This window comes from Vicia villosa, linkage group LG1 (genome assembly GCF_029867415.1).
Source record: "Vicia villosa cultivar HV-30 ecotype Madison, WI linkage group LG1, Vvil1.0, whole genome shotgun sequence".
In the NCBI taxonomy this organism is placed as follows: Eukaryota; Viridiplantae; Streptophyta; class Magnoliopsida; order Fabales; family Fabaceae; genus Vicia; species Vicia villosa.
This window is the reverse complement of record NC_081180.1, coordinates 129,858,184-129,882,240: the sequence shown is the minus strand read 5'-3', so window position 1 is coordinate 129,882,240 and position 24,057 is coordinate 129,858,184. Positions and strand designations below refer to the sequence as shown.

The following is a 24,057-nucleotide window of genomic DNA, read 5'->3' as shown; positions in this document are numbered from 1 at the left end:
GATGCCGTCAGGTGTTCAAAAATTCCGTTGTCAAAGCATCAAAAGAATCGCAAGCATCAGTGTCCATTTGATCAACTGAGTCGGAGCTTAAAAAAATCTTTTCATCTCCTACATAATTTCAATCAAGGCAAAAGATTGTATCAGAATCTAAAAATATAATTTATCAGTAATTTTATTAATTGATAAAAATTTCCCAACAACGTATATTATAATTACCTGGAATCATATCTAGCGCATAACGATTTACGACATCAACTGTCTCTAAAGTTCCAGCCAATATTGCTCTACATTGAAGGTATTGTGGATCTTTGTAATTCTGCAGAAAGTTAGGGTAGGTTGAATCTATAATTGCCTTTATCGGTTCATCAAAATTGGATATCAACATGTCCTTTGGTATGTCAATATCTACATATCCATCATTCAGTTCATCCAGTTTTCCATCTCCAACATCTAAAATCCAATTTGAAAACTCTTCTAATTCTTTTGAACTTGAAGGTGTGGTGGATTGCAACAAACGCATGTTTTTTGTTATTCTGAGAACCTTGCAGTGATCCCATATGTATGAAGAGTTGATGCTCGCGTGAATGATGTCAGAACGGCTGCCCCTTGGAATAACAGGAAGGATCTGACGAAAATCACCGCCAAGAACAACAACTTTACCACCAAAAATATACTTGGAAGGCTTTGTGTCGGACATAAGGTCCTTAAGGGTTTTATCCAGTGCTTCAAAACAATACTTGTTAGCCATTGGAGCTTCGTCCCATATAATTAATTTGGCTGACCGAAGCAACTCGGCTCGATCAGTATTCTTTGGGATGTCACATATGGATTCCTCCAATGTTGGGATTGGAATTTTGAACATTGAATGGGTTGTTCTACCTCCTGGTAGCAAAAGAGAAGCTATACCAGATGAAGCAACAGTCAAGCAAATATGTTTTCTCGAACGTATGCAAGACGCCAATGTCCTCCAAATGTACGTCTTTCCTGTGCCGCCATATCCGTACAGAAAAAAGACACCTCCTCTTTCGTTATTGACAGCCCCGATAATAGTGTTAAAAACAGTTCTTTGTTCATCTAATTATAATCGTAATAAATTATATGTTACGGTTTTCAACAAATGAGATACGAAAAATGGTAACAGATAAAACCCAAAAAACAAAATGCACAAATACCTGTGAGATGTTGATATAATGTATTGTATTCTTGACTTTGTTCTATGATGTCGTAGTTACGTTCATCATAAATCAACCTGTTGCCTAATTGCTGAACAACATATCCATTTGGCTGTGGCATTCCAACAAAATCGGATAAACTCTTCCTGTTCTTTTGAAGTAATTTTTCAACTTCTACCAATGTCAAATTGACCAATTCTTCATTTGACAAAATCAACTCTGCAAAAAATAATTCAATACCGTTATGGGTTGCATGCACTATATATTCTTTTTATATAGTATTGATCAATACTAACCTCTATTGTTTGCAATTCTACGTTGTTCATATAATATGCCGTCCGATAATAATTGCCATGTTTTTTTCCAAACATGTGTTGGTCTATTCAAGCTGCTTGATAGCAGCATATGAACAAAAAGCAACCTCAAATAATGCCCAAATCCCCAGTGACTTGCCTCTTCAATGGCAGCGATGTACTCCCTATCGTCACCAATAAATCCCATAGCAAAGCAAGCATCGCGGAAAGAATTACATCTTTTGTTATTAACTATTTTTATGTCTTTGTAACTCTGTGGACCTTTTACATGCGTTAACATCATTCTGAGATAGTACAACTCACCCGAGCTTGGAGGAACCCATACCAATCTACCAATTGTATAACCCTTTTTCTGCGGTTTCCATTCCCTTGTTTTCTTTACATAAACAAACTTTCCAACAAACTTGCAGTATGTTAACTCCTTGGCTTCAGGATATTTTTTGTTTGCCTCAAACCAAGCAGTAAACATTGATTCCGTGACACTTGGCTTTTCCGACACGGTATCTAAGCGATCCATGTCTCTGTAAAACACAGAATTCTCTCCTTCACAGTGAAAAAATAACCTCTCAACCGCGGGTTTTCTTCCATGTATGGGAAAAGAGAATATTCTCCAACATGCTTCGCAAGGAGAAACATATCTGCAATCAAGATATTGTTTAATCTCGTCGATATTTTTCTGGGCATTTTGGCTCACCTCATCATTCCTAACAACGACAGCAGTGATTCTGTCGTAACCTTTGTTGATGTATTTAAACAAATACTTTATCGAAGAACTTTGATTACACCACTCCATATTTATGTGACCTCGAAACTTCTTTAACAATCCTGAATTGTATGGTACAACGTGACGGTTATCAAACCGAATTCCATTCTTTAACACAGTGTGACCATTGTCTCTTCTTCGATAAACAGGGAAGCCATCTTGATCGACTATTGTTTGAGGACGGAATTCCTTTGGAAAATACTTGGAACATTTCCCATCCCTTGTACACGGTGCATTTCGGTTAAGTCTTCCGCATGGACCGTGTATCATATGTGACTTTACCAAGTTATAGAGCTCATGATCAGAATTCTCGTCAGGTATTTCAGCTGAAATTATCTTATCAATATCATCTGCGTTTGGATACTTGCTGGTCGGATGAAGAAAAATTATTATGTGAGCATGTGGCAAACCCCTCTTTTGAAATTCAATGGTATACATATTTGTTAATGAAATGTCATATATTTAATATTAAATTGCAGCATCTAAATAAGTCAACCCATATAAAAGGAAAAATTTAATTTTGGAAGAATAAAGGAAAGTAGATGTACTTACAGGCAAGGACCTTGCCCATGACAGATTTCTTGGTGAGATCGGACAGTAACTCATCAAACTTCATTTTAAATACTCGACAAATAATGTTTGGACGATCGGTCGGTTTCAAGTTTGATTGTCTGACATAACGTTGTATCTCCGGCCAGTTTGGATTACATGTAAATGTATTAAATAGGTCAGGAAAACCAACATAGCTGCAAATTGCCATTCCGTCAAAATATAGTTGATCCATATATCTACGACTGCCAACATATGAAGACGTCAAAACTACTCTTTTTCCGGTGCTTGAGCCTTGTGTCACCCTGTTTGAGTTTAACTCATTCAAATTGTGATATTTTCCAACCCTTAATTTGGATTGATTTTTACGAAGCCATCTAAGTCTCTCCGATTCCAACATTGTATAACCATCAACTAAAAATTGTTGGAATAGCCTTCGAGCTCTTAACAATCTCGGTGCCTCGTTATGTCTTGATTGTATTCGGAATGCCATCCATTCTCTTATCGTTAGCCTATTTCTCTTCGTAGCTTCTTCCCATGGAACATCGTCATATTCCAATTCATCACGACTGTTCGGTGTGGTGGAACGTACAACGCGACCGTGATCCCGATGTTTCACATTTGGCCTATATCCATCCTCACCATATGGAAAAAGCAATGGATATTGATATCCAAGATAAGAAGTATGATACTCATCAAATCTTTGAAGAGCGCCCGACTGTTTGTGCATTATGATATCTCTTTTTTCAGCTGTATCGACATCACCAACTATCAAAGCGGCAACCTCGGAAACAGTTGGCTGATTATAAATACGTCCATCAGTATTTCTGTCTGAAATAAGTCTCAGTTTCAAATATGTTACACTTCGTTGAGACAAAATATCTCTTGCCATTTGGAAAGACTGAGCATGTACGTTGTGTTCGTACAACATTTGAGATAATTTTGTAACAATATCAATGTCAACGCCAGTTTTTGTTCTACATAACATAAATTAAAAAAATTATGAAAAAGTCTCAACAAACAAAAATGAACGTAACAAAAAATAATTGGCAAATAAATACCTCATCCCATTAATCATGTGTTGTATTTCATGTTCAGTGTCGTAAATATAGAGCTGGGCAAATTTTGGAGTCTGTCCCGGCATGGGTAACATACTACCAATTCTATGACAGGCCTGCCCTTGAATACGGAAAGTAGGAGGACCGCCTCCGTTGTTAAAATGGTTATCCATCTTAGTACCAGGAGATGTGAATGCAAACATCATGTTATACATTCGTATGTTTTGCTGGAAATTGCGAGACTGAACCGTATCACTGTCAAATAGGAGATGTTGCAAATATTTAGGTGGCATCTTGAGAAATGGAAGTTAAATCTTGCCATTTCGACAACACATTGAAAATTTAGGAATAGATCTATTTCGATTCTTTTCCTTTCTTTCAAGATACCACATTTGCGCACCGCACTGTTGACATACAACATTAGCGTCTCCTACATCGTAGTATCCTATTAAAAAAAAGTATTTGAGTTTAATTTTTTTATTGTAGTATTACATTCAACTACATTGTATGATGACGCAGATATGTAATAATCAATTTAACATGCACAGGGGAATGCATTACCATTTGAAGAAGTCATTGCAGAATGCAAGTCTGTAGAGATGTTATAACCTTCATCCAGGTATTCAATATCGGAGTCCGTTTCAAAACCTGAAGCATAAAAAAAAACTGCAGGTTATTTGGTAATTACAATCTGATAAGGGGTTATGAATGATAGAAGTACTTAATATTCATATACTTTCTGTACTATTGTCATCTGAATCTGAAAATAAATTGTTATTGTCCGTGTCCGCGACAGGAGATGCAGAAACCTCAGGATGATCATTTGAACCACTAACGGTAATGTTAAATTTTTTTGTCAAATTCAAACCCAATCCGTTCGAACGATATATGTTGGGTCTCCGAGATTTTAAAATCTCAACAGTTGAAGGTTGAGTTCTTGAAGAAGATGGTTGACATGTGTTAGGTGAAGATGACTCAGAAATGTTGATGGTATTCATTGTTATGGTTGATAACGGTGTTCGGAAGGACGAAGATTGTTTGACGGAAATTGGAGAGAAGAAAAAGTCATTATCTCTGTTTGTTAAATTCAGACCCAATCTGTTTGAAGGTTGGGGACTTGAAGAAGATGGTTGAAAGTGGTTAGGTGAATATGATGATGAAATGTTGATGGTATTCATAGTTATGGTTGATAAAGGTGTTCGGAACGACGAAGATTGTTGGACGAAAGATGGAGAGAAGAAACACTCATTCTCTTTGTTTGCTCTCTTCAACCGCTTTGCCTTCTTCTGCCTGAGGACATTCATTCTATTAAACCTTGCCTTAGCAGCTTTCATTTTGTTGATCTGACGTAAAAAAATTAAATTCTCATCATCCATATTAAAATCCATTGATGGATTACCAAACTCTATTCAATATGTTTATGAGCATCTGCAGTATTCTAAGTGTAATATATAGATGACATGTTGTTAATCAAGATTCATTTAATGTTAATGAAATGATTAAGGGGAAGAGCATGCTTTAACAAAATAGCCACGCCATCAATGAATAGCAAGCATGGAAAAACTAAATCTCATTATTAATACGTAACACTATTATTATAGCGTGCAGTTATTAAAATTAACCCTAAATGACATCACTGCCAGCTATTTAATTTATTTTGCTACATTAAAAAACAAAGGAATACCAATAGTTATGAAGAAGGTGAACACATTATTGTATTAAGATGTATAATACCTTATTCTCTTATATATATATATATATATATATATATATATATATATATATATATATATATATATATATATATATATATATATATATATATATATATATATATATTATTTGACATTTTAGTTACATGGGTCTACCAAAAGTTGCGTATAGCACAAAACATACACTACATATTAATAATTATCCTTTGACCGCGCGCTTTTAGGGCAAATTTACATATAAATTAATACGAAAAGTTACGTATAAAGGTAGCTCCTCAAAAAATTATTTGTTGCATAAAAGTGTTTGATAGTGTGTTTTTATATATGCGACATGTTACTGTATTTTTATAAAAGCGACTTGTTAGTGTATTTTTATATATGGGACTTTTTATTCTAAACCCAAAAACATTTATGCAAAAATTGTTATTTGAGCTTATAAAATAAATTCATGACAATAATCTTGTAACAGAATTAAACTATATTAAGAAGGCACTAAAAATATCCTATTATTTTTTATACATGCATGTGTTAATAAAAATATTGCCCAACGTGCTTTGATTATTTTTTCAGGCGGTATATATTAGACAACATTTGCAAATAATCACGGTGTTGAAAATAATAGAAGCAATATAATAAAACCTTGATAAGCATATATTATCCAAAATGGGGTGGTCTTAGGGAATACCAAGTTTAAAAGGAACATACTTTTACAATAAAATCTGAATATCCAAATATTAAACAAAAATTTAAAACATAAAATTGAAAATGAACATCATGCTTAAAGAAAGTACTTTATAAATCATCGACGTGTCAGTTGGTTGCTTCTATCTTCACTTTTTTTAGGGGCTTGGTAACCGAGTACTGTGTAGCTCCGACAAACTCACATTCATTATCACCGTCTGGTGCACTTGATGACTTCGCCTTTGTTGGGGTGACTATACTGTTAATTTCGGGTTCATTTTCTCCACATGCCGAAAGTGAATGCTACAGGATAATAAAAATGTATTATATTTAATTAACAACGTGTTAAATAATTAATGTATTAAACTCTAAGAATGCAATGTTTAGCTAAATGATTGAGGAGTTTGATATGTACTTACAGCGAAAAAATCAACGGTATCTTCCTTTCTTGGATCCTTACCACTAATGTTGAAAGTCTGAAAAAAAAATGGAGAAATTAGGAATTAATTTCATTAATAGCCGAACAGTTATGGAAAAACGTAGATAAAATATATCAGTGACTACCAAGGTATCTGTTGGTGTTTTTGGTTCATTGACTACAATGTCTTTAGTTTGGTCATCTTGCTGTTTGATGTAGTTTTCTAAAATCTGATCAACAGAAGATGCATCTGTTAAAAGCTTCTGAACGGATCCTTGATTGAAGTTTGGCTGCACTTTAACTCTAAAAGCAATTCTCTTTTTCAAAAGTACATCAAGTTCGTCTGGATAGACCATAGGATCATCTTCACCATTCTGTAAAGGAAGCATGGAAAATGGATTATGCCGGAATTAGATTCGAAATTAAAATATGAAAACTTCTATTATAATTCCATAAGGGAAATTTTTATTCATAATTAAAAACCTCTATCATGGATTTGCGCATATCGTCGGCTGTTTTTCCAATGATATTAAAACAATCGGTATCCCAAAATACAAAGCGGAACTTGGATTCTCCATCAATTACATGAATCTCAATCTTGTACCTAAAATTTGATTTTAAAAAATATATTTCATAAGTAGTTAGGATATAAAAATGAAAATAAGGAAGAAAAACTTAAACATCAACTTTAGAGCACCTTGGTACAGGTTTCACAACATTTTCACCACATCCACATTTAAACGGATTATCTGGATTCGGAGCCTTCAAAGTGCAGCCGGTGCATCCATAGTAGAACCATCCATATTTGGAAATAGCAAATTTCAAAGTAGTAGCCACAGTTACACAGACAGTTTCCTGCTAACAAAAATTTTATTCATTAAGACATATGTGGAATTTATGGATTCGGAGAAATAAAAATCCATGTACCAGTACGATGTAAAAAAGGTCTCAGACTTATACCTATTTTAACTTTGCCACTTCAGCTAGCGACATACATTTGGCATTATAAACAAACTTATCAATAGATGTGTATTGGGTTGACCCAGACCAAGAAGACATCGTCTGAGTGGATTGCAATGGTTTTTCATTCCTCTGAGATTCAGACAGCCTACAAAATAACACAATTACCATGAAGCAAATGTTGTAGTATTCTTATTTAACACCACAATTACTATAAAAACACAAAATACAATATTAATATATACTTAGACATGAATTCATTGATAACAGCAATATCGTCATTGATAAACAGTTTCGAGCCACTCCAGCCATTAGAGACTGCAAAAAAGTAAAAGTGAATAAGGTTATTAAAAATCCATTCATGAATTTCTGGTTATAAAAATATTACTCTATTTACCCTGAGAATCCTTAATGATTGCATGAGTTAGAACACTGACTATTGCTCCACAGTTTGATTCGTCATTATAGTAATTTAAAAACCCGGTTCCGTAAGTGTCCCACAACGTGCAAGTTACAATGTTCCCACTACAAAATACAAATAGCCATCAAAATGTCAAAAGGACAGCAAAATAAGAATACTGTATGAAAGTATTATCGAAATATACCTCAAATCTTTCAGTTTAAAAGAAATGACAGTCTTTTTTCCTCCAGTCTTGGATTGGCAGTTTTCAATCTCATCAACCACACCTATGATATCTGAATATGAAAAGAATTTAACAGTAAATTATTACAGAGATTTAATATGTATTAAGCAATTCATAATATGTATTCAAACAAAATATCTTTGACATTCCTTGAAGTCTGTCCATCTTACATCCTCCCGCGAGTATATCGGAGAAATCTTTAAAGAAATATTTCTCAGATGGAATGTTGTTAAGGTCAACTGGTTTAACAGTTGTACCGCTCAAGAAAACAAATTTTTTTGGATGATCGCACAACTTCCACTGGAAATCATTTTCATAAACATTTCCATTATTTATGACGCAGGTCATATCCTCTTTCAGCAGCTGCTTCCACTTTGAAGTATGGTCACCACAGACCAACGCTTGAATACGATCTCCCTAAATAAAAAAATAACAAACAGAACAATATTATATAAGCTGTGTCATACCCCAAAATTGTCCTACCCTAATTATCTGGTTTTACATTCATGCGCATATTTCATGTAGGTCATTCAACTCATGCATTCATATCATTGTCACCATTCAAAGACCGGCAAGAAAGAGCTTTTATGGCAAAGAATTCCTGATCAGAAAATAAGGGCCTGAGGTGTAATTATGTGGCTTTGTTCTCATCAAAGTTTTCCTGGATTAGGGTTTTCTCATTCTCAACTCAAGGCACTGGTGGGAGTATACAAGCTTGTAATTCAACTAGTCATCCTGAATTAGGGTTTCTTGACCAAAGTCAACGCAGTTGACTTTTTGGTCAACACATCAATCAAGAGCTGATTTTATAAGGAGTGATGGTATGATGCTTGTGTGGAAGTGTTCAGTTGATTTCCATTGGTCAGAAGCAGATTAATCGGGAATTTCATTGAAATCGGGAAAAAATCAGAACAGTTGACTTTTGGGTCAAAATCAGGTCAAGTACTCAAGTATTGATTTTTGGTGGAAAATCGGCCAAGAAAAGTCGAAGAATGGATAAAATCAGGAGTTTGACAAAAATTGCCAAAAATAGAAAAATATCAAAAAGGGAAAGTTTTATACTTAGAAAAATTTTTGGTTCTTAAAAAGTCTAATGAACAGCTCACTTCATCACCAATTTACACGTGTCAAATGGCATTTTTTGGAGACATTTACAACGTCAAAGTTGTTCCTCTCATGGAGGAGAACAACTTTGTAGTTGGACACTTTTTCATTTGAAGCTTGGTTGAAAAGATATTGAGGTTTAAAGTTGGAGGTTTTCATTTAACACAAGTCACAAGGCTGGGCAGATTTCTGGGCATACGTGAAGCATTTCATCAAACACGTGATGTACCATATTTGAAACCAATTCTAGAGCAATTCAAGAACCCTAAAAATGAAAACTTGGTATGTATCCACTCTTTTCCATGTCCTCTACTTATTGAAGCAAGAATCAATTCATTTGAATGAGTGCGGAACAAATTACAAGGCCTCAAAGTGGTGATGACACAAAACGTCTCGTAGCATAAAGCTGAGTCAGAATCCCAAGTCACACGCATGCATTTGATCAAACACATGGTGTGCTGACTTTGAAGCCAATTTTATAGGTCTACAAATTTCCATTGAAATCAATCTTGGTGCCAAACTCTTCCTTGCTATGCTCTCTATCCAACAAGCTAATGTACATTAGTTTTGGTGGCATGATCAATGAGATACAAAGCCCTAAAAGTGTGCTTTAACTAAGTCACATATTGGCTACAAATGGGAAGTCAGGATAAGTCACATGCGTGCCTCAAACCTATTGTGTGTCACCATGTTTGTGAGCGATTTTCTCATGTTTCCAGGCTTCGTTTCAAAAGAGTTCCAACATGAATTTTAATCTACCTTATACCCTCTTCATTTTGAGCACAAATTTGAATTAATTGGAGAATCATAGCCAAAGATATATGGGCTTAAAGTAAGTACCATGAGCATTATTTTTGGCAAGGCACCTCAATATTCTGCAGCCAACACGTGAAAATGATGCTCTAAAACTCCATGCAGCCACACCATACGTAACCCCCCATGCAACACACACCATCATAAACCACATGCACCTTCATGCTATATAAGATAAAACCCTTCACAAATTCAAGACATGATAATTCACTTTTCTCAGTTTCACAAAAGACACACTTCCATTTTCATCTTCACTCTCTTTTCTCTCCACTCCATTTTCATCTTCACTCTCTCTTCTCTCCACTCCATTCTCTCTCATCTTTCTCTCCCAACAAACTTAACAAACTCGTAACAACTTTCTACCACCACCATAACTAACCTTCAACACCATCATCCTCCATTAATCTTCATCTTCTTCATCACCATGCAAGAACCACCACGACAACAACACACTATCTTCATCTTCTTCTAACAACCTGTAACAAAGTTTCTTCGCAAATCACCTTAATCACCATCAACCTCTAACTACCTCTAACGTGAACTTCAACCGAATCTCGTAACCACCACAATAACTTTCATCTCATCATTCAGCTTCAACTCTCTTTTACGCTTCATCACTGAGTTTATTTCTCAGTTAAGGATCAACATCGAGGAATTAACATCAAGAATCGGTAACACCAGTTGGAAGCACCGATCATAGAGTTTTCCTTTAAGCTTCAAATCCAAGGTTCTCAGGTGAGTCACCTTGATCTTGCTGGGCATATCATAGCGTTCACGACTAGGAGTATGTAGCTGTGTGCATTTGTGTTGTTATTAGTTGTATATGTGTGATTGTCGTACAAGATTTCAGTTAGCTTCGGATGCATGATTGTTAGCTCTTATTTCATGGCGTCTGATATTGTATGTAAGCTCTGCGCGTAAAGACAATCTAAGTGATGTGTAAGTCTTTGATTTTGGTGAAGTTCATAAGAGTTAGGGCATTGAGTCTGTGTTCGTTGTGTATGATAGAGAAAGATTTAGAGGAAAACGATGTCGGATTCGTGTTCATTAGAGAAAACCGAGTGGGAAAGTGGTCCCCCTTTTTAATTCTGAGTGGGTCGACGGCGGCGCTTCGTCGGAGAAGACGACCAGAGCTAGGCTCCGGCGTCTGTGTCCTTTGCATGGGGCTGCTTCCGTTTGGTGAGGTGGCGCACTGCAATTCGTTGTGTTTTCCATTATATTGATGCTTTTATCCTTATTACAATGATTAGATGATGAGGTGTGGGTTTTCCATTGGTCCATCTGTGTTTTTTTGTCTTATCTGACTTAACATTCTTGTGACCAATTGATTTCATGTGGATACTATATGTGAGTCACGTTGCATAATAAACAAACCTTGATAAAACACTTGCTGTGAATAAAATAGTGCATATGCTGAATGAAAAAATGGAATAAAAATGAAACAACAATGAATTAAACCTGGGCCACGCTGCGTTATGGGCCTAAGGCCAAACCGTATTCACACCACCCAGTCATGAGGCCCAGCGTACAACTTGGCTTGATTTATTTCATTTCCTGATTACTGCAACACCCCTAGTTCTATGCACATTTAGATTTTGCTTTCAATGTTGTTTCCCCCATAACTTTTGACTCATTGACCAGTTTTCCTTCAAATAAAAAATGAATAAAAATATGTTTTAGATAGTTTAATGTGTGTAGATAATTTTAGTATTTTTGTTAAGTTTTTAGAAATTGTTTTCCTACTTTTAATAAATTTTTTTCTTAGATATGTTTATATTTTCTCATGTTTTGCTATGCTTTACAAACCAATTTGATTAGAGGCCTTAGGCGTAGATTATAATTACCAATTTTTGTGTAGTTTCAGTAGACTAATACATGATAATGTGTAAAAGAATGAAAGTCCAATTCCATGTTTTGTTTAGGTTTTCATTAGGTTTTCTATACCCGATTAATGTGCGTCTCTAAATGGATAACCATGTGAATTTGACCTATAATTTGCTTTGCATTTATGCAATTGACTTAGGTTCTTTTTGTACATATAATTAGGGATGTTTAGAGGTCCTAAGACCTGGAATTATAATTTTAAATCATTTCTCTTCTATTTTTACTTGAATTTTTCCTTTCATGTGTACATATTTGTTTAGTCTAATATTTCCTTGTATATAATTCCACTTGATTGATATAGTGGTAAGATTTTATCTTAGTATACTTCCCTTAGATGATAAATAGGAATTAGACAACTTAGATTAGAACTTAGGATTAGTTCCCTTCTTTCATTCTTTTTCCTTTCAACTTTTAAAATACTTAATAAATCTCGATGAAGATCATACCGTTACTATATTTCATGGTAGGAAAGAAATGATTGGGGCGTAGGCCCCGATGTATGTTCTTTTCTACTTAGCGGGAAAGAAATGATTGAGGTGTGAGGCCTCGGTGTATTTCTTAACCGTTATTTAGAGAAACGGTTGTGGCGTAGGCCTCGATGTGCATTCTCTAAATATTCACAAAAAACTCCTTCTTGTTTTCCTTTTATACTTAGCGGAAAGAAATGATTGAGGTGTGAGGCCTCGATGTATTTCTTAACCGTTATTTAGAGAAACGATTGTGGCGTAGGCCTCGATGTGCATTCTCTAAATATTCATAAAAAAGGGAACTTCTTTTTGTATTTCTTTTACTTAGCGGAAAAGAAATGATTGAGGTGTGAAGCCTTGGTGTATTTCTTAACCGCCATTTAGAGAAACGATTGTGGCGTAGGCCTCGATGTGCGTTCTCTAAATATTCAAAAAAGCCCTTTTTTGGTATGATCTAAGTCACAAACAAAATTCCCTTAAAAAACACCAACCAAAAAACACTTAAAACACCTAATAAATGATCAGATTTAAAACAAAGTAAGGAAGTGATGCGAAGCCTTGTAGTGGGTTTTGTCATCATGGAATTACCCTAAAAGACACAAACCAATCTCTCTTTTTCTTCTTTCTAAGGGCATGTTATCTCCGCTCTATTGCATCCTAGGCGATCCCTTATGCAAGAGCGCGAGCGTTAACTCCGCCCAAGTAAAAAACACAAAAACAAACAGAAAATCTTGAGCCGAGCTACGGTAACTCTGATTCCTGAAAAGGATACGTAGGCAGCGGGGTAGGGCCCGTGCGAGTACAATTCTTTATTTTCCCTACATTTTGCATTCATTCGCATATAGACATAGACATAGTTAGACACTCTTTAGATAGAAACAAACATAGGTGGATACCATCGAGTACGATGGGCGCGAGGGGTGCTAATACCTTCCCCTTGCGTAACCGACTCCCGTACTTAGATTCTCTGGTCGTAAGACCTTGTTCCTTCCTTTGTGAGGTTTCCTGATATTCCTTTCCCTTATGGGATAAATATATTGGTGGCGACTCAGTTCATTTTTCGCGAGCGTGCGACAAGCTGCTACCGAAAATAAAATATACAGAAGATGAAAAAGAAACCCATAATATCACAAAGAACCATAAAATAAAGATTCAACCTTTGAATCAATCAACACCATCTCAAGATGCTCGACACCTTTACTATTTACGACACTCCAGAGATCGTTGATACGAACAGCAAGGCGCCATGTTTCTTTAGAATCATCAACATCACGTATGAAATCGGTTCTGCGAGACATTGAAGCTGAAAGAAAAAAATTCGTAATTTTTAGGGTTGAAGATGGAGCAAGAAATATGTTTGGGGAAGGTTTCTACGGATGACATTGATATATAGGAAGTATAAGAAACCGAAGGGGCAATAGTTGGAAGGATTCATTGGAAGTTGTTAAAAATTGATTTCAGAAGTTGGAAAGGATCAAAATAGGCGCATGGGATATTGGACCAAATGGTTGAGTATTGGAGGCAGCAGCTTATGTGATGATTGTGTCTGCAGCATAAAATACGTAAAAACATCAAAAATAATTAATGAAAATACTTAATACATAAATGACAGATTCAATTTAATTGTAATGACAGTTTTATCCTTAAAATGAAACTAATCTATGGATTAATATGGGATTAGGATGTAATTAACAGAGGCATTATTTTTCTTAGTATAGTATTGATACTACTATTAGAAAGAGAGAGAGAGAGAGAGAGAGAGAAAAAAAAACCAGTTATTTAATGACATAATTATCTTTTTTCTCCTGCTCTTCTATCCTAGCCGTCACTTTTCTTCTTTTTCCTTCCTCTCTCTCAAAGAGGGGTGATTTAGGATCAATTTTGATCCAAAATCACCCATCCAAATCGTTTTTGTTTATCTATTACTTAAATAAGTGATTTTCACACCTTTTCTTTTTGTCTTTTTTGTGATTTCGTGCGTCATCGTTTGTTTTGATTTCCCATATTTCTGTGGTGTATTTTGATTTCTCGTCTTTGTGCTGGTATTTTGTTTTTCCGTTTTTGTGCGATGTTCATTTGTTTCAGGTTGAAAGATTAGTTTCGATCTAGTGCAGATTCAATCAATGACTTTGGTGCCGTCAACGCTACAGATCCGAAAGCATGAATATTTCGGACATCTCAATACAGTCAATACATTAATATTTGTAGGCATATGCAATTTGCCGTTTTATGCTATTAACATGGATGCTGTGGATTTGTTCGCAGATTCATCCTTTTTGTTTTTGGCGATTTTGAATTTGTATTGCAACGATGTACTCTATCGATTTGAATGAATGAATATTATTTATTTTCTATCAAAAAAATTATCTCTATTATAAGACAATAACTTGTAAATCAAAGGTACCTACACGTACTCTAAAATAGAATTTATTTATTTTAATTAATGATTGACTTAAATAATAAATTCTTCAATTTAAAACACTTTTCATATTACACATATTTTAAGGATAAATTAATTTACTGTTGTAATTTTAAATATTATATTCCATTAATGCACATTTAAAGCTGGATCTAATCAAAATCTCCCAATTTTGTCTCCGATTCTTTCTTCTTTTTTTTTTAATTTTTAAATAATTTTAATAATATCATATATTTTTATTTAAAGGAATTTACAAATTTCTAATTAGAATTCAAATAAAAAATTAATTTAAATAACTTAAAAAAAATATTATTTTAGGTATTTTATCATTTTACTATAATTTTTTTGAATATTAAAATTTTAAAATATCACTTAAAGTTGAAATTATTTTAAACATTTTTAATATTTTGAAAAATATTTGGTTTTAAAATGTATTAATCTTCAATATTGTATATTTATATTATAAAATTAATATTTTAAATTATTAAAAATAAGTTTATTTTTTTAAAATATTTTAAAAATAAAAATAAAATCTATTTTTTTTAGTGTTAAAACAAATGGATCCTTAAAACACGTCTTATTATTGGGAGAGGTATATCTATAGTGATTTTCATCCCCTACATCATAATCCAACATATAATTTTTTGTTCTCCCACCTATGGCTCTTAGTCATTGTAAGAAAGTTCTTGGGTATAACATATCAAAAGCTCAAATATATTATTTTAGTGGAATTCTCAGGAAGAATTTTTTTGAAAGCGAAGTAGGACAAGAGACCAAAATAACCTCTATAAATTCTGGCGCAGTCTCTATAAACTCTTTCTCTTTATTTTCTGTCGTTTCCTTTTATATTTCCATGCTTTCTTTTCCCGCTGCTTGGAGGAGGTGATAGAGTGAAAAATCTTGACTGATGCGTGGTGGAGGTTAGAATGTCTCTGGAATTTGCCAAAGTTTTTGACAAACTCATCATTGTCTTTCATGCGGGTTTGTCAATACTAATTATCCCTTAATACCTTATGGGTGAGTTCTCTCCCACTAATGCGACTCTCGCAATCCTCTTTGTAGACCTCAGTGAGAGCCAAATCAGTCTCGACCTCTCCCAAACATCTCAACATTGGGAAGTCTCTTCCCATCTTTTAACAAATTTCCTCCCACTACAGTATAATTCACACATATAATCTAATGTTCTTCTTTGCTTTGACTTCGCCTGGAGGAATCTCTTCTATTGTCAAGTACCAAATTATACAAGTAATCTAATTTTAGGTGTTGACGAAGCCTATGGAGTTAACTTTCTTCTTCTTTGTGTTGGGCATGGACAAATTTTCCTGTATTCATGTTCTCTTACGACATGGCTTCTTAGTAATGGCAAGCTTTGACAAGAGGTTCACGCGGGCTTTTTTACTCTGTAGGCATGTAGACTATCTCAAAGAACTTGAATTTTTTAGCTAGGTTTTGAAATCTTTCGAGATATTTGACGGGTTACATTTATTTTGTATGATACTCTCATAATACTTGATTACCGATTAATTGTGAGTCTCTTTGAGATTTGAGATTCGAAGTGTCCATTTCTATGATGAGGTTCATCACAGTGATGAGGGCCTCGTACTTAACTTGGTTGTTTGTGGCCACAAATTCAAACCTCAAAGATTATTCTATAAGGATGTTACTTGTGCTTTCCAATATTAGTCTGACACCATTTCCTTTAAGATTTGAGGCACCTTCAACTAACAAGATCCATACGTGTGTGACTTCCTCATTTACAAGAGAGTTAATTTCTACTAGAAAGTCTGCCTGAACTTGAGATTTAGTGATGCCTCTTGGCACGAAATTGTTATCATACTTTGACAACTCTACTAACCAAGAAACCATCCTTCCTAACAGATCAGGCTTCTTTAAAATTTTACAGATGAGATAGTTCGTCTTTACCGCCACATGGTGCCCCTGAAAATAAGACATTAATTTCCTCGTCATTACAACGACTATTGTTGCAATGCGGTTAACAAGTACAATATTATGATATCCACATAGACTAGTTGTGCTTAAAGACAAATTCAACCATTTTTATGTCTCTAAGTAAGGGTTTATAATTGTATGGTTTCATAAAAGTAAATCAAAAAAAAAAATAAATGTATATTTCAGTGTTAACAATGAGAAAAAATTTCAAGGGCAAATTTCATCATCATTTATACTCATGCATGAACCATTGGTCTGTAATATGCTCTTTTACTCAATTATTAATATTACCTCTTGTTATTCTCATTATATCTCATTTCTGACTCAACGATGTGAGATCAATTGTATTACTTAATAAGTGATTTATTGCACTATTAAATACAACAACATTAAGTTCCAAAAGTGATAAAAAGATACTGATTATCAATTATCAGTATTATGTGCATATTAAACCTAACTTTATGGCTAGACATTAGCATTCAATAGATGGATGCTTGGATCTAGTAACGACCAACACTTTTTTTATATCAAATCGTACCATGAAAACATATTTTAGGTAGCTAATCCAAAATAGACATTAAGAATGAAGAATCATCAATATTAAAACTTAAGTAGAATTACATAAAATGTTATGACAATAATTAAACATAAGATTATAATGACTACATCTACCCCCAATAAAGAGATTTATAACTACGCTTACTTATCATAACTCTACAAGTAGTTCTGAGAAGACAAACTTGGAGAGTCGTCTACAATGATCTCTTAAACAACGTTTTCGCTTTTAATCCCCCATCCATTCTCCTGTTGAAACCAAGGTGTACCTACTACCTTTTTGTACCCTTTTGATTCCACTTAAACTCTGTTAGAACAAAAGGTAGACTTTATATCTATAGGATTGAAAAAGATAGGCTCACCGTCAGAGCCGTCTCAAACAATTTGGAGGCCTTGTTCTAATATTTCTTTTAAAAAGTTCATAATAAAAAATTAAAAAAATTCTATATCAATGTTAATAACATTAAAGTTTTCAATAATTTTTTTTTTTTTATCAAGATTTTTTGTTTGAAATTAAGTTAACTTATCAATTTTTTCATGCTTCTCATATTCAAAATTAAATTTAAGAGCTATTCATGAAAAATGAATGGAAGAAGAAAAAATGAAACACAAGTTTTTTTGGTTTTTAATCAATTTCGTAGCATTGAAATTTGAATTAGATAGACAACATTAAAGTTGAACCAATAAAAATAATTAAGAGATAATTAACAATTATCAAATAAAACAAAAAATTAAAAATTAACAATAAAAGGAAAGAAAATAATTAAAAGTGAACTTATAAAATAGAAACAATAAAAAAATCATTATAATGTATAGTATACAATTGAATTTTTAAATTAACATGTCTATGTAAAATAATAAAATATAATATTATAAAATCTAAAAGACCAATATTTCACGATATTACCTTTATATTTTAGAGAAATCATGGAATCCATCTTAAATATTCAGTTTTAAAACATATTAATAAATTAAGTTTGAATAAGGTATGACATTAATTAATTGATGAGAAAGTAAATAATTAAAATATTTGATGATATTCATAAAAATATAAAAGATGATTACAATTCACAATTCTTATACTTATTATATTACTAATAATAAGAATTAATTATATGAGTCTTACTATTTAAAAATACATAAAGAAAACATGATAGGAAAAATAGAAAATGAAATGTGTATATGGTTTTAGTTATTAGTTAGATTTGTTATGCAGCTTTATCATATATCACTGACTAAATAAAAATTAGGTAGAAAGTCAAAATTATTTTTAACTGGCTGCCTTATCATTTAGAGGCTCTTCTATATTTAAAGGCCCTGTGCAGTGGACTAGACTACAGAGGTGTATAACCGGACCTGCTCACCGTCCATCCTTGTTTAGCGTTTATACTTTCTTCTCTGTTAAGCAACACCAACTCACCTTAAAACTAGTCTTATCATACCTATCTCGCTAGATGCACCGCCCATCTTCACTTAGCGCACAAACTTTTCCTTCACCATGAAGTTACTTATCCAAGAAGTCTTCTCACGTATGTGCTTGCCTAGAGCACCCATAAACGTGTCCTATTGAGCCTTGCTTGTAGAAATTTGGTCTTGGAAAGGTCTGTGTGTCTTGATTGGTGGTTTTTCAATCATTTTTATTTGTTTTTGATAAATTTGCAAGTAAAAAATTCTAATAGGCATTTTTATCATTTTTCGTAGATAAATCGGGTGTCTTGTATTGATTGCTTATAAAAGAAATCAACAAGTGTCTACATGTTTTACTTGATTTTGGAACTTTTCAACTCTCCTCAACTTATATGTTTTTTTGTCCTCAAACAAAAGCCATTTAGATGGTTTAGAATTTTTGAAATTCATGTTTCATAAGAAGGTTAAATGACTAGCTCAAATATTTTTAAAAGAATTTGAATGACATGAAATTCTTTCTAATGCAAGTTCATGATCAACATCATTAATATCCACAGACCATAGCATGAAGATAAACTACTTACTCCACTAAAGTAAACTCTTAAAACATGTCTAGATCAACATAATGGTGGTTAACTTTCAACCAAATATTACAAGATGATTGATATGGGCCAATTTTTCCTTCAAAATAAAGCTGAGAGTGAAATAATCTTCCTTCCCAGCGGTGGACTGAAGTGATTAGTCTCCTTTACACGAACACATACCTTGGAGAAGTTAGTCTTTAAGTTCTAAAATATCTGAGATCAATTTCTCTGGTTTAACAAGATAACCAAACAACCACTAAGATTTTAATCAGACTGATTTCTTAACTTAGAAATTTTTGAATATTGGGCTAGTCTTCAACCTATCTTGGTTTTAACCAGGCTAACCAAGAACCAAGGAAGATTTTAATAACGACTAATCTTCAACCTAGGACTGTTCACACAATCCCCAACCAAAGCTTTTATCGGGTTTAGCTTATAACCACAAACAATCCCTAATTGAACAGTATTCAACCAAGGTATGTATAAACGATATCCTTGGCGAACTTTTACAATTATATCAATTCTACAAATAGACAAATAACCTCACTCACAAAGAGACTTTTCTCACAAAAGCATTTAGAGAGAGAGAGAAGGTAGTGTCAAAACACGATTATGGATTATTTGAAATGAGAAAAGGAGCCTCTATTTATAGGCAAAAGGTGTGCCTGAAACGGAACTTGTAATCAATAAATTTTACTATTGCCTAGAAGATTAACATTTATTCTAATTGATTAGATTTTGAAAAATAATCTATTGTAAGCATTTTAAAAGGAAAGAAAATATATCTAGTTGTTGCACATTATTAAGGTGTTGTCTAAATGGTTTGTGGCGTAAGTTTAAACTAATCTAATCGATTAAACCAAAGACCCAATCGATTAGATAAAAAAAAATTTCTCTCTAGCTATTTCCACTGCTATTAAGTCATCTGGCACAACCTCAAGACATTTTTGAAGAATTTATTTTGTTGAGTTTTTTTAAAAGGTCTTACTGTGTGCGCTTTTAACCTTATGCTTTTACGGAAAATCCCTTTGCTTACATAAGTTTGCTCACTTACTAAATCAAGATATTAACTCCTTTCCTATAAGCCCTTTGTCAGATATTATCTTTGTGTTGACACTACTTAGAATTACTTTGTCATATATTATCCTTGAGTTGACATTTCCTTGAGATTACTTGGGGCCTTAGATACTTTCCACTTTGCTTGCCTTCTTTGGGTAGTATAATAATTTGCTTTGCATTCTTCGGATAATTAAAATCATCAAACCATAATATTTAGGTTTGCATCTTTAACTGCTTAAGTGTTGTGCTTGACTCAATATTAGTTATCCTTAGTTGTCATCATAGTTGTCATCATCAAAAGACGATGTCTTTATTAAATTTATATTATCTACAAAATAAGGTTCCACAATTATTACTATATGTTAATGCTCCCCTTAACTTACACATTATTTTAGGTTAATAACGTAATACTTCTCATCTGAGTAAACTTTTAGATGTGTTATGTATAATACAATTGCTCTAATATAGTATACTAAGTTGAGTCTTGAAAGAATATTGGAGAAAATGTATTTTTATGAATCTCGTATTTGAGGATATATATATTGATCCAATAATTGTATACTTGTTTGCAGCCCAGTAGGCTGATTATTAATTGAGAAATTATTTTTTTCAATATTATGGGGAGAAAATAAGCAGTTGGAAAAGTGAACCAGACGTTCAAATGAACAATTTAAAATAAATTGTTATCTTGACCCTTGTACAAACCAATACGAATAAAAAATTTAAAATATTATTCATTTGCAAAGTTTATGAAATAAATTATCAGTTGCTAATACTTAACTCAAAGTGGATTCTCCTATTTGACTATCTAATATTGAAAATGAGTTGTAAGTGGGCCTGAATCATGGTAGAAAAGTTGGTTCCAATGTTAAAATTCTTCTACCAAGAAAATATGACCCCAGTGAGCGTCTGAAAACTCTAAGAGTACTTTGACTTAATTTACTTTTAGTTCCAAAAGAATTAACCCAGTACCTGAAATTTATAAAAATAAAGAGATCTCGATATATTATATCATAAATGGAATATGATAGAACCAAAATAAAGTCAATATGTGTTAAAGTGCCAAAATGTACTTATTCTGTATATATGTTTTATGGCACTTATCGAGACTTTTATTGATCTTCGTTGAATAAATCTCCATTTTGTGTATAAATACGTATAATTTGTGAATAGTTGTATTTCCATATACTTTTATACCGTTTGATAGTATTGTGTCTTTTTGTAGGTATTCTTGCGATTTGGAGCATGAGCAATAACGTGTCGAAGACACGACTTCAAACGCACAATTTTGAGCAACGGAACCAACTCGTTAACGAATAAGGCTCAAAATCAAAGAATAATAAATCATCAATTTGGTTTATATTTTGTCATTGTTAGATAGGAAATTGAATAAGCTTTCCAACGTTTCGAACCGAGCGCAAATCGGAGTTACGATTCTCAAGTTATGACAAAACCACTTGTGCTGATTTTGGCATGACAGTACAATGGGCACGTAGCGCCCTCCTACGCGCGACGCGCGCTCTACCTGATTCAAAAGTGTATAAATAGGGGGGAAATAGATTTTTTAGGTTATGTTTTGGGTATTTTTGAACCCCAACTCATCATAGGTCATTTTTTGGTAGATTTGGCTTGGAAACAACATTTGGAGCTAGCAAATGGATGATCGGAGGTCAAATTTCTCATCGATTGGTGTTGACAAACCAAGAAATGTTTGGTTCCTATTCTTCTCTTCTCTTTGTATATCTCTTTTGTTGAGTTTGTATGTAAATATTCTAAACCCATGGATGTTTGCTACTCTTTCTACTAGTTGTATAAAGTTTACTTTACAAATCTTAATCGGTGTTTCCTTGATCTTCTTGCTTAAATGCTTTGGATTTGTATTGTTGTAGAAATAGACACCATAAATCTTGATTAGGGGGATATATGTTATTTCTAGATTCTATACATAGGATTTGGGGCTAACATCCATATAATATCGGAGTTTAATGCGTCTGTGTTGTTCGATCGGCTGAGACTTCGTCGAAAGAGCAATATGGTTGAACTCTTGTCGGTGTTGCAGAAATGGACATTGATGTGAGGGATATGTGGTGATTCTGACGAGTATTGTAAATTTAGTGTGGCGGAGTGATAAATCTAAGTTTGTGAAGAGTAGTTTAGATTCAAACCAGATAAGTTATTCTCTATCAAGAATGAATTCTTTTTATGTTCATATGTTATATTTTCCGTTTTTACTTAAAACCCATTTATGTTCAAGAACTAAGAATCCGTCGAACGGAAATTCAGTAGCACTAATCTCTATGGACACGATAATTTCTCGGATAAATACTTCCAAAACTTTTGTTGCTTGTCGCTTTACCGCTCCAACAATATGGACAATATCTTTGTATAAAATATAGCACTAAAGATGTTGAATGATAACGAGGATAATGAATCAAAGTCTATCAAAGATGGTAGACATAGTGAGAATTGGGAAAAATGAACAGATCCTATTGAAGAAGAATTAAACTCACTTTACAAGCGACTCGCTTTTGGACCTGTGGTGTGAACACCTCAAGGTGTTAAACCAATTGGATATAAATAAGTTTTTGTGAAAAATCAAAATAGGAATGGCATAAAACTTGATTTGTTGCTAAATGATTTTCACAAAGAAATAATGTAATACGGTGGGAGAACTGACATTTTTTAAAATGTCGCGGATAGCAAGAGTCGCCACCGACTTTTATTTTATCCAATATATAGAAAGGCTAAAAGAACAGTGTTATACCCCAAAATTTGCCCGCGACTTTTTTTTTTAAAGAGAAGTCAACAGACTTCTGTCTAAAAATTTGAAGTTTTATACAATCTTGGATTTTTATTTCATAAATATCCTGATTTTATGAATACTCAATTTTTAGAATTTTTATACAGTATTTTGGTTCGCTGTTAAATTTATTCTTACATAAACGCCAAATACTGTTTATCACTTCATACACTGTTTATTTGAGATTTATTTTCAGATAAATAATGCTGACGCAGTTGGTATAGAATTAAAATTTGCAGGCGTAGAGTCCGGGTTTCAGATTATACTGGTAACAATTAAATTATTATTGGTTTTATTTCCCACTAATTTTTATTTTTATACTATATTATTTTTTCAAAATCTCTTTCTTTCTTTTCAAATATCTTCCTTTCTTTTCAAATCTCTTTCTTTCGAATCAAATCCTAACTTTATTCAATACCCCTTTCTTTTCAAAACCTACCATACTTTTTTTCAAATCCTACTACTATTCAAATTTTCCCTTTTACGGTACCACGCCATTCCCCAACGTCTCTATCTCTCTCTTTTAACTCTATAGATACTCCTCATTTTTTTCGTAATTGCTCACATCAAATTTCACTCATCTCCCAAATTTCTATCATACTATCTCCTAATCATTTTCTCTTCTTCCCCGGCAAAAAAATGGCAAAGTGGGTGGATACGTTTCTTCTTGTGGTCATCATTGTTTTTGTGGTGATCATGTCCTTTTTCTGTCTGCATAGTCCTGAAAAATGCGGACCTGGGATG

The 24,057-nt window shown here is 33.4% G+C and overlaps 1 protein-coding gene across 1 annotated transcript; it reads right to left on the bottom strand.

Moving 5' to 3' along the window:
- Nucleotides 1-7: 7 nt before the first annotated feature.
- Nucleotides 8-16,088, bottom strand: LOC131653902 (uncharacterized). Its single transcript, XM_058924233.1, has 21 exons — nucleotides 15,969-16,088; nucleotides 8,442-8,688; nucleotides 8,233-8,323; nucleotides 8,025-8,152; nucleotides 7,873-7,945; nucleotides 7,643-7,775; nucleotides 7,365-7,522; nucleotides 7,151-7,271; nucleotides 6,814-7,041; nucleotides 6,669-6,725; nucleotides 6,453-6,552; nucleotides 6,274-6,287; nucleotides 4,593-5,199; nucleotides 4,418-4,504; nucleotides 4,244-4,301; nucleotides 3,860-4,111; nucleotides 2,812-3,775; nucleotides 1,469-2,663; nucleotides 1,173-1,391; nucleotides 217-1,074; nucleotides 8-108 (listed from the first exon to the last, which is right to left on the bottom strand). The coding sequence occupies exons 1-21, from the start codon at nucleotides 16,086-16,088 to the stop codon at nucleotides 8-10; spliced, it is 5,811 nt and encodes a 1,936-aa protein (XP_058780216.1).
- Between the last annotated feature and the right edge of the window lie 7,969 nt (nucleotides 16,089-24,057).

Coding starts and splice junctions, on each gene's coding strand:
- LOC131653902 (XM_058924233.1), bottom strand. CDS start 16,088: ATGGGAAGAGACTTCCCAATGTTGAGATGTTTGGGAGAGGTCGAGACT. Junction 3,776..3,859: donor CACATGATTAATGGGATGAG/GTATTTATTTGC, acceptor TATGTTATGTAG/AACAAAAACTGGCGTTGACA. Junction 1,392..1,468: donor TAGAATTGCAAACAATAGAG/GTTAGTATTGAT, acceptor TATTTTTTGCAG/AGTTGATTTTGTCAAATGAA.